We start from the raw sequence: 17309 nt of genomic DNA, 5'->3' as shown, positions 1-17309 counted from the left end.
GCCCAGTGACTCTGATGCTGGGAGGGATTGGGGGCGGGAGGAGAAGGGGACGACAGAGAATGAGATGGCTGGATGACATCACCAACTCAATGGACATGAGTTTGAGTGAACTCCAGGAGTTGGTGATGGACAGGGAGGCCTGGCGTGCTGTGATTCATGAGGTGGCAAAGAGTTGGACACGACTGAGCAACTGAACTGAACTGATAGTCAATTAACAATGTTCCAACAGTTTCAGATGAATAGCAGAAGGGACTCAGCCATACATGTACATGTATCCATTCTCCCCTAAACTCCCCTAGGAAAGAAATTCCCTCTAATCTAAGAGTATTTGAAATCTGTCAGGTGCAATGAGTTTCCAATGATAACTTTGGATTTCTTCTCTATAAACAAATTTGAAAGAAGCAACTGAACTGTTGCCAAATAGAGTTATATAGTAATTCCCTCATCAGAGAAAAGAAAATGGGAAATATTCATGAAACATGTGTGCTTGTGTTTTGTCACTCAGTCGTGTCCAACTGTTTGTGACCCCATGAACTGTGACCCACCAGGCTCCTCTGTCCATGGGATTCTCTAGGCAAGAATACTGGAGTGGGTTGCCATTTCGTTCTCCAGGGGATCTTCCCCACCCAGGGATTGAACCAAGGTCTCTTGCATTACAGGCAAATGCTTTACCATCTGAGCTACTAGGGAAGGCCATATGTGAGACATACTATGTAATATGGTTGGATAGCATCACAGACTCAATGGACATGAGTTTGAGCAGACTCTGGGAGATAGTGAAGGACAAGGAAGCCTGGCGTGCTGCAGTCCATGGGGTTGCAAAGAGTCAGACACAACTTAGGGACTGAACAAATACTATGTAATAGATACTTAACAATGATCATCCTATTTAATGGGCTTTATGATCCCCATTCTATAGTAGAGGAAAGTGAGAATCAGAGAATGAAGTTTCTTATGTTGATTATTAATAATCAAGATCAAGTTGATTATCGTGTTAGAGTTGGTGAGACCACATTCCTTCTCTTGACCCCACATTTTTGTGAGAATTATACACAACCTGAGCTGACTGTGGCTCAGATCATGAACTCCTTATTGCGAAATTCAGACTTAAATTGAAGAAAGCAGGGAAAACCACTAGACCATTCAGATATGACCTCAATCAAATCCCTTATGATTATACAGTGGAAGTGAGAAATAGATTTAAGGGACTAGATCTGATTGATAGAGTGCCTGATGAACTCTGGACGGAGGTTCGTGACATTGTACAGGAGACAGGGACCAAGACCATCCCCATGGAAAAGAAATGCAAAAGAGCGAAATGGCTGTCTGAGGAGGCCTTACAAATAGCTGTGAAAAGAAGAGAGGCGAAAAGCAAAGGAGAAAAGGAAAGATATAAGCATCTGAATGCAGAGTTCCAAAGAATAGCAAGGAGAGATAAGAAAGACTTCCTCAGTGATCAATGCAAAGAGATAGAGGAAAACAACAGAACAGGAAAAACAAGAGACCTCTTCAAGAAAATTAGAGATTCCAAGGGAACATTTCATGCAAAGATGGGCTCGATAAAGGACAGAAATGGTATGGACCTAACAGAAGCAGAAGATATTAAGAAGAGGTGGCAGGAATACACAGAAGAACTGTACAAAAAAGATCTTCACGACCAAGATAGTCACGATAACGTGATCACTGACCTAGAGCCAGACATCTTGGAATGTGAAGTCAAGTGGGCCTTAGAAAGCATCACTACTAACAAAGCTAGTGGAGGTGATGGAATTCCAGTTGAGCTATTTCAAGTCTTGAAAGGTGATGCTGTGAAAGTGCTGCACTCAATATGCCAGCAGATTTGGAAAACTCAGCAGTGGCCACAGGACTGGAAGAGGTCAGTCTTCATTCCAATCCCAAAGAAAGGCAATGCCAAAGAATGCTCAAACTACCGCACAATTGCACTCATCTCACACGCTAGTAAAGTCATGCTCAAAATTCTCCAAGCCAGGCTTCAGCAGTATGTGAACCGTGAACTCCCAGATGTTCAAGCAGGTTTTAGAAAAGGCAGAGGCACCACAGATCAAATTGCCAACATCCGCTGGATCATGGAGAAAACAAGAGAGTTTCAGAAAAACATCTATTTCTGCTTCATTGACTATGTCAAAGCCTTTGACTGTGTGGATCACAATAAACTGTGGAACATTCTGAAAGAGATGGGAATCCCAGACCACCTGACCTGCCTCTTGAGAAACCTGTATGCAGGTCAGGAAGCAACAGTCAGAACTGGACATGGAACAACAGACTGGTTCCAAATAGGAAAAGGTGTACTTCAAGGTTGTATATTGTCACCTTGCTTATTTAACTTATATGCAGAGTACATCATGAGGAACGCTGGGCTGGAAGAAGCACAAGCTGGAATCAAGATTGCTGGGAGAAATATCAATAACCTCAGATAGGCAGATGACACTACCCTTATGGCAGAAAGTGAAGAGGAACTCAAAAGCCTCTTGATGAAAGTGAAAGAGGAGAGTGAAAAGGTTGGCTTGAAGCTCAACATTCAGAAAACAAAGATCATGGCATCTGGTCCCATCACTTCATGGGAAATAGATGGAAAAACAGTGGAAACAGTGTCAGACTTTATTTTTTTGGGCTCCAAAATCACTGCAGATGCTGATTGCAGCCATGAAATTAAAAGACGCTTACTCCCTGGAAGGAAAGTTATGACCAACCTTGATAGTATATTAAAAAGCAGAGACATTACTTTGCCAACCAAGGTCCGTCTAGTCAAGGCAATGGTTTTTCCCGTGGTCATGTATGGATGTGAGAGTTGGACTGTGAAGAAAGCTGATCACCGAAGAATCGATGCTTTTGAACTGTGGTGTTGGAGAAGACTCTTGAGAGTCCCTTATACTGCAAGGAGATCCAACCAGTCCATTCTAAAGGAGATCAATCCTGGATGTTCATTGGAGGGACTGATGCTAAAGCTGAAACTGCAATACTTTGGCCACCTCATGCGACGAGTTGACTCACTGGAAAAGACTCTGATGCTGGGAAAGGTTGGGGGCGGGAGGAGAAGGGGACGACGGAGAATGAGATGGCTGGATGGCATCACCGACTCTGTGGACATGAGTTTGAGTGTACTCCGGGAGTTGGTGATGGACAGGGAGGCCTGGCGTGCTGTGATTCATGGGGTCGCGGAGAGTCGGACACGACTGAGCAACTGAACTGAACTGAACTGATACACAACCTAGGGGACGACGGAGAGTGAGATGGCTGGATGGCATCACCGATTCTGTGGACATGAGTTTGAGTGTACTCCGGGAGTTGGTGATGGACAGGGAGGCCTGGCGTGCTGTGATTCATGGGGTCGCGGAGAGTCGGACACGACTGAGCGACTGAACAGAACTGAACTGAATATGAGCAGCCATGTGTAAGACATACATGTAATGGGTAACTTGTCCCTAATTCTGGCATTTTGTTCCCAACGCTAGCTTTGTTTTTTCTGGTGTTTGTACTATACTGATATTAAATAGGTGATTAAACTGACGAATTAACTGCTATGAAGGTGTCTTTGGGTGGCAAAGGTTTAGCCCTCCCAGGTAATATATACATATTTTCCCAAGTTCCTCTCCTTAAACTGAACATTTGCAAGCGTGTTCTCAGAAGCAACCCACAGGTCAATATGGGCTCTGCTCTGCCTCAGTCTGAGCACTCCATTTTTATCTATTTTATATTTGGTTTATGCATACACTCCAAAAAATGAAAATTACTGTTTATTGTCTTTAGCCAGTAGTGTCTATAACTACCAGGCTAATGGTGCTTAGAAAGTGTGAGTTTTCAGGACATTCATGACCTGCCAATGGTTCCAACTAGGCTGTTTGTCCATGGCCAAGTCCAACTATGCCCACCCACTAGGAAAGTCAAATGCCATGACTCCATAGCCTCCCTCTTCCCTGTAGCTGATGCTCTTATGCTATGGCACCCCCACCCCCACCTCACCTCCAAGCTAGTCTCTCTGGACCCTCATCCACTGGCCATATGTTTAAATTTTGTTTCCAGAGTTGTCGACAGAGGACAGTCTTTAGCATGCTCCAACAAGAATCCCCAGGGCAACTTATGCCTCTTCACTTGATTAATTCCCCAGTGCATGCTATCAATAGAACAAATATAACCTGTGTCACTTTGGGTTATGTATAACCTGAATTGGTAGATGGAGTTTATATTCTGTCTTCTGAGATCATCAACCTCATTTTTCCTAGGACAGAAAAACCCAGGACTACTCTGCTCCTCAAAGTCCTTCTTTTAACCTCCTATATCCACTTCATTTTTAAGAGGACATCCAAAAACTCTGATACAGCTCCAATCTGAATTAGCAGAAAAACAGAAATGGGCAAGTCCCTATTAACCTGATAAGGGACAGGAAAATACTATTTCTTACTAAGAGAAGCCCCTGGAAGTTTTTATTATTCCTGTGAAATACAGGATAGGACTTGGTGGCTGATAATGTAGAAAATGCAATACATTTTATATCATTTTGTAATGGCACAGCCTTACCATTTTCACGCACCTCTAAGAATATCTAGGACTAAAATCCCACTATAAGCCATCTGGATAGCCAAGTGAGGAAGAATATTCTTTGTTCACCACTACATTTACTTCACTTCTCTGTGATTGGGAAGCCTGAAAGTGATACAGACGTGACTAGTCAACCTTTCCCTGAAGATTTCAGGTTTGTAACCTAGAGGGCAGGGGCATCCAGAGCATTGTGTAACTTTACTTGATCTCTGATGCCTACAGTGAACTGCAACCCACTAGCGGTTTATGGAATCAATTTAATGGGTTGCAATCAGCATTTGAAAAAAAATTAATAGAATAAAATAAAATAAAAAATACCTGGTTGTATCACTGTCAGTAAGGAAGGAGTGTTCCATAAAACTTTTATTTATGTTAGATATGGGTACTCCAAAAATGCTTGAAAATGGCTGCTGTATAAAACAGCATATAGAAAATAATTGTAAATCAATAAGGACACTCTCATACAATGTGATTCTTTAATAACATGAACTCACAAATCAGGAGAGATTGAAATGCTTTTGAAGTGCTTAAACATGAAGTCTCCTAGAAAACCTTGGATCACAGTTTTTATATACTTTCCCCACAAAATTTCCATACTCACAAATCAAAAATGCTTTATACATGATTTAGTGGATTCATAGACATGGCAAATTCAATCTAGAATTGTTTAGAAATCCTACTTTAAATATTTTTAAGCTCCTAAATTTTCCTTAGAAAATAATAAAATCTCCTTACCTTGGGGAAGCAAAACTCTAGATGTAAATATTCTGAATGTGCTTATGGAAGTAAATGCAAATTTTTATTCTAATCTAACACCAACTCAATGAACATGAGTTTGGGTAAACTCCGGGAGTTGGTGATGGACAGGGAGGCCTGGTGTGCTGCGGTTCATGGGGTTGCAAAGAGTTGGATATGACTGAGAGACTAAACTGAACTGGACTGAACATTTATTGAATCCTAGACAGGTATAACGGAGAAGGCAATGGCACCCCGCTCCAGTACTCTTGCCTGGAAAATCCCATTAATGGAGGAGCCTGGTAGGCTGCAGTCCATGGGGTCGCGAAGAGTTGGACACAACTAAGCGACTTCACTTTCACTTTTCACTTTCATGCATTGGAGAGGGAAATGGCAACCCACTCCAGTGTTCTTGCCTGAGAATCCCAGGGACAGGGGAGCCTGGTGGGCTGCCGTCTATGGGGTCGCAGAGAGTCGGACACGACTGAAGCGACTTAGCAACAGCAGCAGACAGGTATATGGAATGGTTCAAAGAACAGAATGACATAATCCTAATACAGAGAACTTTGAATTCTAATGGACAGGTAAGGTGAGAAGCATGGAGGGTCCACTTGGAAGAAGTGAGGAGCTGGTACTTTTTGACATCAAGGGAATCAAACGGAGTTGAACAAAAAGGAAAATGAGAAACTGCTATAGTCACACAAAAAATAAAAGCAAAAATGGCTGGGGAAAGTAAGAAAAACAGCTAGTTTGAGAAAAGTTAGACATAGAAAATGACATAGAGCAATAAATGGAATCAGTGGAAAGAAAAGAGAATATAGAAGAAAGAAAATTATGAATTATTCTAGAAGGAGGCAGCTGCTGGAAGCATTCCTTTAATAACTCATTCCCAAGAGGAGAGTGAAAAGGTTGGCTTGAAGCTCAACATTCAGAAAACAAAGATCATGGCATCTGGTCCCATCACTTCATGGGAAATAGATGGGAAAACAGTGGAAACAGTGTCAGACTTAATTTAGGGGGGCTCCAAAATCACTGCAGATGCTGTTGAAGCCATGAAATTAAAAGATGCTTACTGATGCTAAAGCTGAAACTGCAATACTTTGGCCACTTCATGCGACGAGTTGACTCACTGGAAAAGACTCTGATGCTGGGAAAGGTTGGGGGCGGGAGGAGAAGAGGACAACCGAGAATGAGATGGCTGGATGGCATCACCGACTCTGTGGACATGAGTTTGAGTGAACTCCGGGAGTTGGTGATGGACAGGGAAGCCTGGCGTGCTGTGATTCATGGGGTCGCAAAGAGTCGGACACGACTGAGCGACTGAACTGAACTGAACTGAATGCTATTAAAACATCATCTATGAGGCATACATTTATTTCATATTGGCACTGGGGAGAGTACCATGTGGGAAAATAATGACAACTTTTCTATGCAGGGCAGTTAGGGCAATGGGCTGGGTCATGTTATCAGAGGAAAAGTTCATCTCCTTTTGTTTTTTTTCAGATTCCATCTGTCCATTTCAGAGCTCCTCTTCCTTTATCACCTTTCATTACCATCACTTTTCTACCTTGAGATAAACTTTCTCAACAATGAAAAATAAAACCGTGTTGACTGAGTTCATCCTGCTGGGTCTAACTGATGTCCCTGAATTCCAGGTGATGGTTTTTGTCTTTCTGTTCCTCACCTATTTACTCAGCATCATTGGAAATCTGACAATCCTCATCCTCACCTTGCTGGACTCCCATCTTCAGACCCCCATGTATTTCTTTCTCCGAAACTTCTCCTTCTTAGAAATTTCCTTCACAAGCATCTTCATTCCCAGGGTCCTGATAAACATCACAACAGGGAACAGGAGTATCAGTTTTGCTGGCTGCTTTGCTCAATATTTCTTTGCCATATTCCTGGGGGCCACAGAGTTTTACCTTCTGGCTGCCATGTCCTATGACCGCTATGTGGCCATATGCAAACCCTTGCATTACATGAGCACCATGAGCAGCAAAGTCTGCACGCAACTTGTTCTCTGCTCTTGGCTGGCTGGGTTAATGGTTATTATACCACCAATCACTCTGATGAGTCAGCAGGACTTTTGTGAATCCAACAGGCTGAATCATTATTTCTGCGACTATGAGCCCCTTCGGGAACTCTCCTGTTCAGACACAAGCCTCATAGAGAAGGTTGTCTTTCTTGTGGCATCGGTGACCCTGGTGGTCACTCTGGTGCTAGTCATTCTCTCCTACACACTCATCATCAGGACTGTTCTGAAACTCCCCTCTGCCCATCAAAGGACAAAAGCCTTTTCCACTTGTTCTTCCCACTTGATTGTCATTTCTCTCTCTTATGGAAGCTGCTTCTTCGTTTATGTTAAGCCCACAGCAAAAGAAGTGAGCACTTTCAACAAGGGAGTAGCACTACTCAGTACCTCAGCTGCACCTCTGTTGAATCCCTTCATTTACACCCTAAGGAATCAACAGGTAAAACAAGCCTTCAAGGATACAGTCCGGAAGCTCGTGAATCTTAAAGAATTTCAGAATTAAAGCCTTAATGGATGAGTCCTTACTATGTACCAAACTCTCTGCCAACTACTAGGCTTCCAATATACAGTTAAATTTCAGGCCAGTGAGAAAAACTGGAAAACAAATAAATTATAACCTGCAAGTGTTCATATAAAGAAACAATTAGGTCTTATCAATGAAAAAGCACTTCAACATGAATTAGTGAGTCAATAAATGTTTTCAGAGAGAGTGCCATTTAAACTCAGTCTTAACAAGTAAGAATAGGTCAAGCAAGTAAAAATAAGAGGAATAAACTTGAGTAGAAAGAATATTGTTGGTAGGAATACCAAATTTCAGTCCTACAAGACTGAGTAAACATTTTCATTCATTTCAGTGAAATAAAAAGGAGAAGGAGAGAGTTGAGGAGATAATATTTTTCAGTTTTGAATTAAGTTAAATCCCATTTTAAGTAAATTAAGTGACCATAATGTCAAGTCATTTGGAATTGGGACAAGATTTTCGCTCAGATGGTAAAGGATTCACCTGCAATGTAGGAGACAGGAGTCCAGGAAGATCTTCCCTGGGTCAGGAAGATCCCCTGGAGAAGGGAATAGCTACCCACTCCAGTATGCTTGCCTGGAGAATTCCATGAACAGAGGAACCTGGCAGGTTATAGTCCATGGGATCACAAAGAGTTGTACATGACTGAGAGACTAACACTTTAACTTTTATTTTTTATGGATTTAGCAATCCATAGCTATTGAAATAGAAATTGATGTGAAAATGGAGGGTGTCATAAATAAAAGAAGGTGAGCAGAAGAGGCAGAGAAGATGATAAGAAGTCAATAGAGGAGTTCCCTGGAGGTCCAGTGGTTAAAAATTCACCTACCAATGCAGGGGACAAAGTTTCAACCCCTGGGTCAAGAATATCCCACATGCCACTGAGCAACTAAACCCATGTACCACAACTACTGAGCCCACTTGCCTAGAGCCAGTGCTCTGCAACAGAAGAAGCCACCACAGTGAAAAGCATCCCCCGCTTTCAGCAACTAGAAAAAGCCTGAGCAGCAACAAGGACCCAACACAGCCAAAAATAAAATTTTTAAATAAAAAAAAAGAAGTCAATATATCTGTGGAATTCATGGGTAGAGAATGTTTCAAGAAATATGGATAGTTGGCAATGTGAAATGCTGCAGAAACTAATTAATATGAAGAATGACATTATGACAATTAGGGTGTTCTTATTGATCATCACCGTCTTCAAAAATGTGGAATTTGAGGATGGGGCAGGAAGAAGTCTGACTGTAGTGGGATACTAGTGGGTAAAAGCTAAAAATTTAGGAATTGTAAAATGGAATGTCAAGAGTGGAGAAATGAAAATATAAACAACCTCCAAGTTATGTTCCCTATCATTCCTCACTACTAGTATCTATGCTTTCACAGTACACAGTATATCACAGTATACATCATAAAAACGGTTATATTAAACTACATTCTCTTCTTGTCTGTAAGACTGAAAAATTCAGAGTTAATATTTTTGATCACAGTTCCATCTACAATATCAACCAGTGATAGGTGTTCGATAGTTCATTGCTGAATGGATAAATGAATAATGGATGAGTAGATGGGTGGATGGGCAAACAAATGAATAAGGGAGCCTCATTTAAAGTGAAGAACCTCAAACCTTTGAGAGTTTATATACTGAGAGCAATGAATTAGCAAGGCATGCCTCATGTGGATGACTTAGATCTGCCTGGAAATTCCTCTCTATTTTACAAATGAGGGAATGGAAGATTAAAGAGGTGAAATAAGTTGTGGAGGGTCACACAGCTGAGTGCCTATATTAGAATTAAATACTAAATATGTCTGATGCCAAAGTCCAACTGCTGAACTTCTGAGTAGTACAACCTTCCACCCACTCTAACTAAAGTCCACTCTTCCAAGTGTTTCTAAGTATTTTAAGTAGCCTTGGATTTCGGCTTTCTCCAAGCTTTCAACAAGCTTTCATTAGAAGCCTTTAGGAGGTGAATCTCTTCAGGAAGTTGAAAGCCTGCAAAAGCCTATATTATCCCACCTATGGTTCCTGACCTCTCTAAAGAAACTTCTCCTTTCCACATCCATATCTCTTCTGAACAACATGGATCTTCTATTATCCTCTTTAAGAGGGATCAGCTTTTCATCCACGGAGTGCGACGCAACTCAGTTCAAGATGCTGAAAAACTTCAGAGCTGATGTTTGAGAAACAGAATTGTGGTGCTTAAAAGCAACTTTTCATGGAAATAAGGTGTATTTGAACGTGTGACAATTGATATATACAAAATAGAGGTTTTGCTTTCTCTCTGCCTTTCATGGTGGTAGCAGGGTGAACTTTCAAAAAGGTACCAAATACTGATATCTGTAAGGACAGATATCTCAGGAATTCCATGGTGGTTCAGAGGTTAGGGCTTGACAATCTCACTGCCACAGCCCAGGGTTCAATCCCTGTTTGGGGAACGAAGATTGTGCAAGCCACATGGCATAGCTAAAAAAGAAAATAAACAAAAAAAGCACATATGTCTGCTTTTAGAGAACTTCTATAGAATTCCATTCCAATCAGCTATACCTCAATACAAAATACAAAATTTAAAGTTTGGGAAAAGAAAGAATTCAATTCTATTATTTAAAATGGGTTTTCTATCAACGAGCTTCAACCCCAGTAACTAGACTAGCTTTTCTACAACTATCTTAAGACAACATGTCAGCTGCTTTAATTGACAAAAGTTATTTTCAAATCTCATTCTAAAAGAATATTCTAAATGTATATTTCAAAGTATGCTGTCAAAAATTTGGGTTTTTCTGCTTGCAATTTTTTCTATACTAGATCATTTGATGACTAAATTTGACCCCCTTGATAGAAAACAGATCAGTGGATTCTTAAGAATCAGAGAAGAGTTAATTGCACAGGGTTTGGTGGTGGAGCGATCGAAGAACTGTTCTACAGTTTAACTATGACGGTGACTGCATTTGTCAAGTTTTGGAGTTTTACTGAATGTAAATTCTACTTTAAAAACGTGACTTTTTTTCCTTATTTTTTTAAATTAATTTATTTATTTTAATTGCAGGCTAATTACTTTACACACTGTGGATTATGCATGAGCCTTTCCTCACCAAGACTGATCTGACCACTGTCTGTGCTGCATCCAATCTCCTGTGGCATGGTACCATATGCCATCAACCACTCACTAGTCAGTTAATTGTACAGGATCTATTCTATTATGGTGGGGAGCAGCAGCTGTCTTCACTAGAATAAAATTTCATTCAGGATATGAATTTCTTTTCCCAGTTCAGCATTTTCATCCATTCAAATTATATGTTTTATTTACCGTAATGTTATCCCATGATGTCTCTTATAAACATAGAGAAGGTATTGATAGATATATACACACTACTATATATAAAATAAATAACTAATAAGGACCTACTATATAGCACAGGGAATTCTATTCAATACTCTGTAATGGCTTATATGGGAAAAGAATCAAAAAAAGTGAATATATGTGTATGTATAACTGATTCACTTTGCTGTATACCTGAAACTAACACAACATTGTAAATAAACTGTATGCCAATAAAAAATCTTTAATTAAAAAATTTTTAAGAAGTAATATTTATTTATTTATATGTATTACCTTCTAGCTTGATCACCCATCATTTATCAACATAGTCTCTGTCAGTTCAGTTCAGTTCAGTCGCTCAGTCGTATCTGACTCTCCATGAGCCCATGAATCACAGCACGCCAGGCCTCCCTGTCCATCACCAACTCCCAGAGTTCACTCAAACTCATGTCCACAGAGTCAGTGATGTCATCCAGCCATCTCATTCTCTGTCGTCCCCTTCTCCTCCTGCCCCCAACCCTTCCCAGCATCAGAGTCTTTTCCAGTGAGTCAACTCGTCGCATGAGGTGGCCAAAGTATTGCAGTTTCAGCTTTAGCATCAGTCCTTCCAATGAACACCCAGGATTGATCTCCTTTAGAATGGACTGGTTGGATCTCCTTGCAGTCCAAGGGACTCTCAAGAGTCTTCTCAAACACCACAGTTCAAAAGCATCAATTCTTCGGCGATCAGTTTTCTTCACAGTCCAGCTCTCACATCCATACATGACCATGGGAAAAACCATAGCCTTGAATAGACGGACCTTTGTTGGCAAAGTAATGTCTCTGTACCTAACTCCAAATTCCAAAAAGGAGAATGTAATTAGCTCATGTCTATACCTAGGTCATTCTCCTCTGCCCAAGTTCTCTCAAAAGGAGGTGTGGACTGGGAGAAAAATAAAGTCTATCGTATCTATTGTAAAGTTATCTCTTTGTCTAGTCTGTGACATCAAGGATTATCCACAAATAAATGTCCTTTCCCTTGAAGTTCTAGGCTAGATTGCATTAATTCCTTCTGCAAATTTTAATGTTAAGGTTCTGCTACTCCATCTCTCTTGCCATTTCCTTATATACTTACTGTCATGGTTATTGCCCTCTGATATTCTCTGAGGCCTATGTTTGTCTTTCCTAAAGAGCTCTACTTGCTATAATGCTGCATCTCATTAGCATTCTCAGAAATACATGTATGCCACATTTAACCATTCCATCTCTCCATCAAAAGCCGAACTGGGAACAGGGGGAGAAGTTGCTCCCACAAGTAACTAAGGTAACTCTCAACTGTCAAGGAGCAACCCCAGTTAGAAACATCCCTCATACTAAGCACAAGTGGAAAATTAATATTACATAGCAGATTTTGGCCAAAGCAAATCACTGATCTCATTCCTTTGACCAATCCAATCTGAAGATCCTTTTATAAAGGAAATTTGAATTTTAAGCCCTGGGGGAGCCACATGACAATTATCATATCTGTGTAAAGGTTTAAAAATTGAGAGTCAGTAAATACGTGGAGGAGAGGTTTTCAAGCCCTATAGAAGAAACAGAAGAAGGACACAGGGCCTCCAGTCTTCCTTCAGAGAATAGTTTTCAGGACACAGAAGACTGAAGGGAAGGGAAAGAAACTAATGGGGAAAACGCTAAGCCCTCCACAGAATCCATGTTACTTGACCAAGGTAAGATCACCACAGCAACAGAAGGCAGATGCTCTGCTACTCTTTTGTTCCTCAGGAGATATATGACATGGTGTTATGAACATTAAGCAAGTTATTAAGGTATATTGTCTAGCATTATGCATAATATAATGAAGATGTGTTTAGAATTACGCCCAGCATGTGGTAAATGGCTCAAAAAATATGTTCCTCCGTCTCTTTGGGCTTCTTCCCCAATCCCTTATTAAAAGTTCAGTTCCAGAGTTCTCAACAAACAGGGTTCATTAGCATGCTCTGAATGTGGGCCTCCTGGGATCTTTTCTTTCCTCAACTGATTGTTCTGAGGCCTCCCCTGAATAGAACATTTAAAATATGTTTCTATCTGGTGTAAAGTCAGAGACAGCACATATTCAGGCTCAGAAGGATCAGAACAGAGGAAATCAGACTTTGAAGGGAGGGTGCTTTCTACCATGACTACGATAAATGTGTTTAACTTAAATAAATCACATCTCAAAGGATTACTTACCGGCCAGTGCATTTTAAATTACTGCAGAAATAAAAAGTAGTGAATGACAGGTAAAGTGATGTATAGAAAAGAAGTAGCATTTTTCCTATGAAATTTTCATAGGTTTGTGAATTTTTGTGAATAATTAGGTCAATAAGTAGTTGTGGGAAGTGAAACAAGTTCAATTTTATTCTACCTTTTCTCTACATCTGACTTCTAAATTGTGATTCATCGCATGGACACGTATGGGTAAAATCCTACAGGACCACCCTAAAAGTCAAGTGTAAGTATATTCTCAGCTTATACTTATATCACTGTTACTTGTTCGTGACTATAGAGCATGAAATCATATTACTGTGATTTTTTTAGTTAAAAAGCAACTTATGCTTGCTTTGCTGAATTCATATAATGTAGATAAGTATAAAGTAAAAAGACACAGCTCCCCTTATGTCCCCCACTTATTCATCTAACTCCATAAAAATAATACTGATAGCAATTTTTCCAGATCTATATGACCATGCACATAAAAATATAATTTTAGAGCATAAGATATATATATATTTTAGACCAAATGGAATAATATAATACACAATTATTCAACAGCTTCCTTTATTCATATAGCAATATACCATATATGTCCTTCCAAGTGAGTTCACCTAAATCTTTGCCATTTATTTTATTTATATATTGCATTTTATAGTTTGGAGGCACCAAAATTACTTAGTCATTTTCCTATTGATGGAAATCTTCATTGTTTCCAAGTTTTTATGTTTATAGACAAGGTTGTAATGAATAGCTTTGTAAAATTATTGAAGCAGAATTACTATAGAATTTGTGTGGAATGTGAACATAAAGATTTGAATGATAACACACAGTTGTTCACCAAAGACCAAAAATTAATGACCAGGAAGTTCAAGAGCCTGTACGTTCAGGCACTGGATGACGTGGCCATATTCCATACATCCTTGTGATTAGGATATTCTTAGGGACAATGGCAGAGATAGCTCCCTGGTGATTCAGAGAGGCCAGGGGTATAGGGAGGTGGGGTTAAGATTTCTCTGTTTCAGGGACCTTAAAAGATCAGAACAACATGAAGATGCCTAAAGGATTCTAGAAATTTGAGGCTTCTTTGTTAGGGACAAATGCTGCTGCTGCTGCTGCAGTTGCTAAGTCACTTCAGTCATGTCCGACTCTGTGCGACCCCATAGACGGCAGCCCACCAGGCTCCTCCGACCCTGGGATTCTCCAGGCAAGAACATTGGAGTGGGTCCACTTCTTTCTCCAATGCATGCATGCATGCTAAGTCGCTTCAGTCGTGTCCTACTCTGTGCGACCCTATGGACAGCAGCCCACCAGGCTCCTCCATCCACAGGACTCTCTAGGCAAGAATGCTGGAGTGGGTTGCCATTTCCTTCTCCAGGACAAATGCTGAGCTTTTGTAAAGTATATGATGACCAAATAATCTGGTAGTCCCTTTCCTGGTTCTGTGTTAAAGCTATACCTGTATCCCAAGTGAAGTGACTCAGCCCATCTAGGAGGCTTAGAGGGCATAGGATGGAAGAGTCTGGGTGCAAAGGGACACCACTCCCTTAGTGTCAGTGGTCAGAGGAGCCTGGCGAGTTACAGTACCTGGGGTAACAAGAGTCGGACATGACTTAGTGGCTAAACCACCACCAACAAGTGTTGATGGGAAGAATTTTAAGTAGTTCCTGAAAGCCCCTCCTGAAGTTATTTGGTGTCTGAGATTTTCCTTTCCATCACTGGCAACTCAGTATTATGAAACCTAAGCAAGAGAGAAAGTCCAAATGAACTTTATATACATTTGTTGTTGTTGTTTAATTGCTAAGTCACGTCTGACTCTGTGACCCCATGGACTGTAGCCCCCAGGCTTCTCTGTCCGTGGTATCTCCCAGACAAGAATACTGGAGTGGGTTGCCATTTTCTACTCCAGGGGATCTTCCCAACCCAGGGATTGAAACAGAGTACCTCTGTGTCTCCTGCATTAGCAGGTGGATTCTTTACCACCATCTCACCTGGGAAGTCCTTATATACATTTTAAAATTATTATAGTCCCCTCACCCACGATAACAAATAAGAGAAATATAGATTTTTATCATTTGGTGGTAGAAAAGCACCAAGTGTGAATATGGAAAATTTCAAAATACAACCTTGCTGATAGAGGTTGGGCTCTCAGCTCTTTGAGCAAAGACCAGATAATACACATGACTCCTTGAGTTTCATCAGTGAAAGAGAGACAGGAAACAGTAAAGTCAATTTATAGGCTCAAGAGACTTTACCCTAGACTGACTCTTAAATGCTCCTATTTGTTGTTTTAGATTTTAAAAAGCTAAGAAAAATGTACAGTTTATATACCAAATTGCCAAAGATAAAAGGCTAAATGAAGAGCAAAATAAGGAGAAGAGAGAAAAGGCACTATCTTTTTTTCATTTAATTAACAATTATGTATTTATTATGCTGTGTGCTTTTGCCAGTGTTATTGGGGGGTAAAAGAATACCAAAAAAGAAGAAGAATATTATTTATGAAAAAGCCTACTTTAATACCAACACGACAATCATTCAATAAGTGTTGGTTCTCCTGCTGTTCCTCTGCTCTTAAGTAACTTACAATCTGTTTTTGGAAAGGTGACATATACCCATAAAACAGAAAATGGATAATGCCCAAATAGAATGCATCATTTATGTTAATTCTTATCTTAGAATCAGACAGCTCTCTGTATTTATCCTGTGCCACAGACATTCAGATATTCATTTTGATATAAAATTTCCACATAGAATGTGGCCCCCATGGAAAGCAGTATGGCCATTTCTAACAAAACCAAAAATAGAATTATAATATGCTCCAGCAAAATATGCTTCTGGATATATATCCAAAAGAAAATCTTGAAGATATATTTGGACATCCATGATTATAGCAACTTTATTCACAATAATCAAGAAATGGAAGCAACCCAAACATCCATCAGCAGATGAATGGGTAGATAAAATGTGATATATACATACGTTGGAATATTATTCAATCTTTAAAAGGAAGGAAATCCTGTCACATGGATTGTTAACCTTGAGAACATTACACTAAGTGAAATAAACCAGTCACAAAAATACATACATACATACACAGTGCATGATTCCACTTATATGAGAGAAAGTGAAAGAGGAGAGTGAAAAGGTTGGCTTGAAGCTCAACATTCAGAAAACAAAGATCATGGCATGTGGTCCCATCACTTCATGGGAAATAGATGGGGAAACAGTGGAAACAGTGTCAGACTTTATTTTGGGGGGCTCCAAAATCACTGAGGATGCTGATTGCAGCCATGAAATTAAAAGACACTTACTCCTTGGAAGGAAAGTTATGACCAACCTAGATAGCATATTAAAAAGCAGAGACATTACTTTGCCAACCAAGGTCCGTCTAGTCAAGGCTATGGTTTTTCCCGTGGTCATGTATGGATGTGAGAGTTGGACTGTGAAGAAAGCTGATCGCCGAAGAATTGATGCTTTTGAACTGTGGTGCTGGAGAAGACTCTTGAGAGTCCCTTGGACTGCAAGGAGATCCAACCAGTCCATTCTAAAGGAGATCAATCCTGGGAGTTCATTGGAAGGACTAATGTTGAAGCTGAAACTCCAATACTTTGGCCACCTCATGCAAAGAGTTGACTCACTGGGAGGGATCGGGGGCAGGAGGAGAAGGGGACGACAGAGAATCAGATGGCTGGATGGCATCACCGACTCGATGGACATGAGTTTGAATGAACTCCGGGAGTTGGTGATGGACAGGGAGGCCTGGCGTGCTGTGATTCATGGGGTCGCAAAGAGTCGGACACGACTGAGCGACTGAACTGAACTGAACTGAAAGTAGTCAAAATCATAAAAATAAAAAGTAGAATCGTGGCTGCCAGAAGCAGCAGTTAACCGGGAGTAGGGAGAGTTGTTCAATAGGCATCAG

At 40.4% G+C, this 17309-nt stretch overlaps 1 protein-coding gene and 1 non-coding gene across 2 annotated transcripts; one reads left to right on the top strand and one right to left on the bottom strand.

Annotated features, from left to right (window-relative positions):
- Nucleotides 1-618: 618 nt before the first annotated feature.
- On the bottom strand, nucleotides 619-690 carry TRNAY-GUA (transfer RNA tyrosine (anticodon GUA)). The gene has a single exon. It is a non-coding gene; the product is annotated as a tRNA-Tyr (tRNA).
- A 6191-nt stretch (nucleotides 691-6881) lies between these two features.
- LOC129536700 (olfactory receptor 2AP1) lies at nucleotides 6882-7826 on the top strand. The gene has a single exon (XM_055395751.2). The coding sequence runs from the start codon at nucleotides 6882-6884 to the stop codon at nucleotides 7824-7826; it is 945 nt and encodes a 314-aa protein (XP_055251726.2).
- The last annotated feature ends 9483 nt before the right edge of the window (nucleotides 7827-17309 follow it).

The sequence above is a fragment of the Moschus berezovskii genome, chromosome 6 (genome assembly GCF_049115385.1).
Source record: "Moschus berezovskii isolate FMDL1 chromosome 6, NW_MosBer_1.0, whole genome shotgun sequence".
Lineage (NCBI taxonomy): Eukaryota > Metazoa > Chordata > Mammalia > Artiodactyla > Moschidae > Moschus > Moschus berezovskii.
Note: the sequence above shows the minus strand (reverse complement) of the source record. Positions and strands in the feature narration are given on the sequence as shown.

What these genes read in the sequence shown, in the direction of transcription:
- LOC129536700 (XM_055395751.2), top strand. Translation starts at nt 6,882, where the DNA reads ATGAAAAATAAAACCGTGTTGACTGAGTTCATCCTGCTGGGTCTAACT.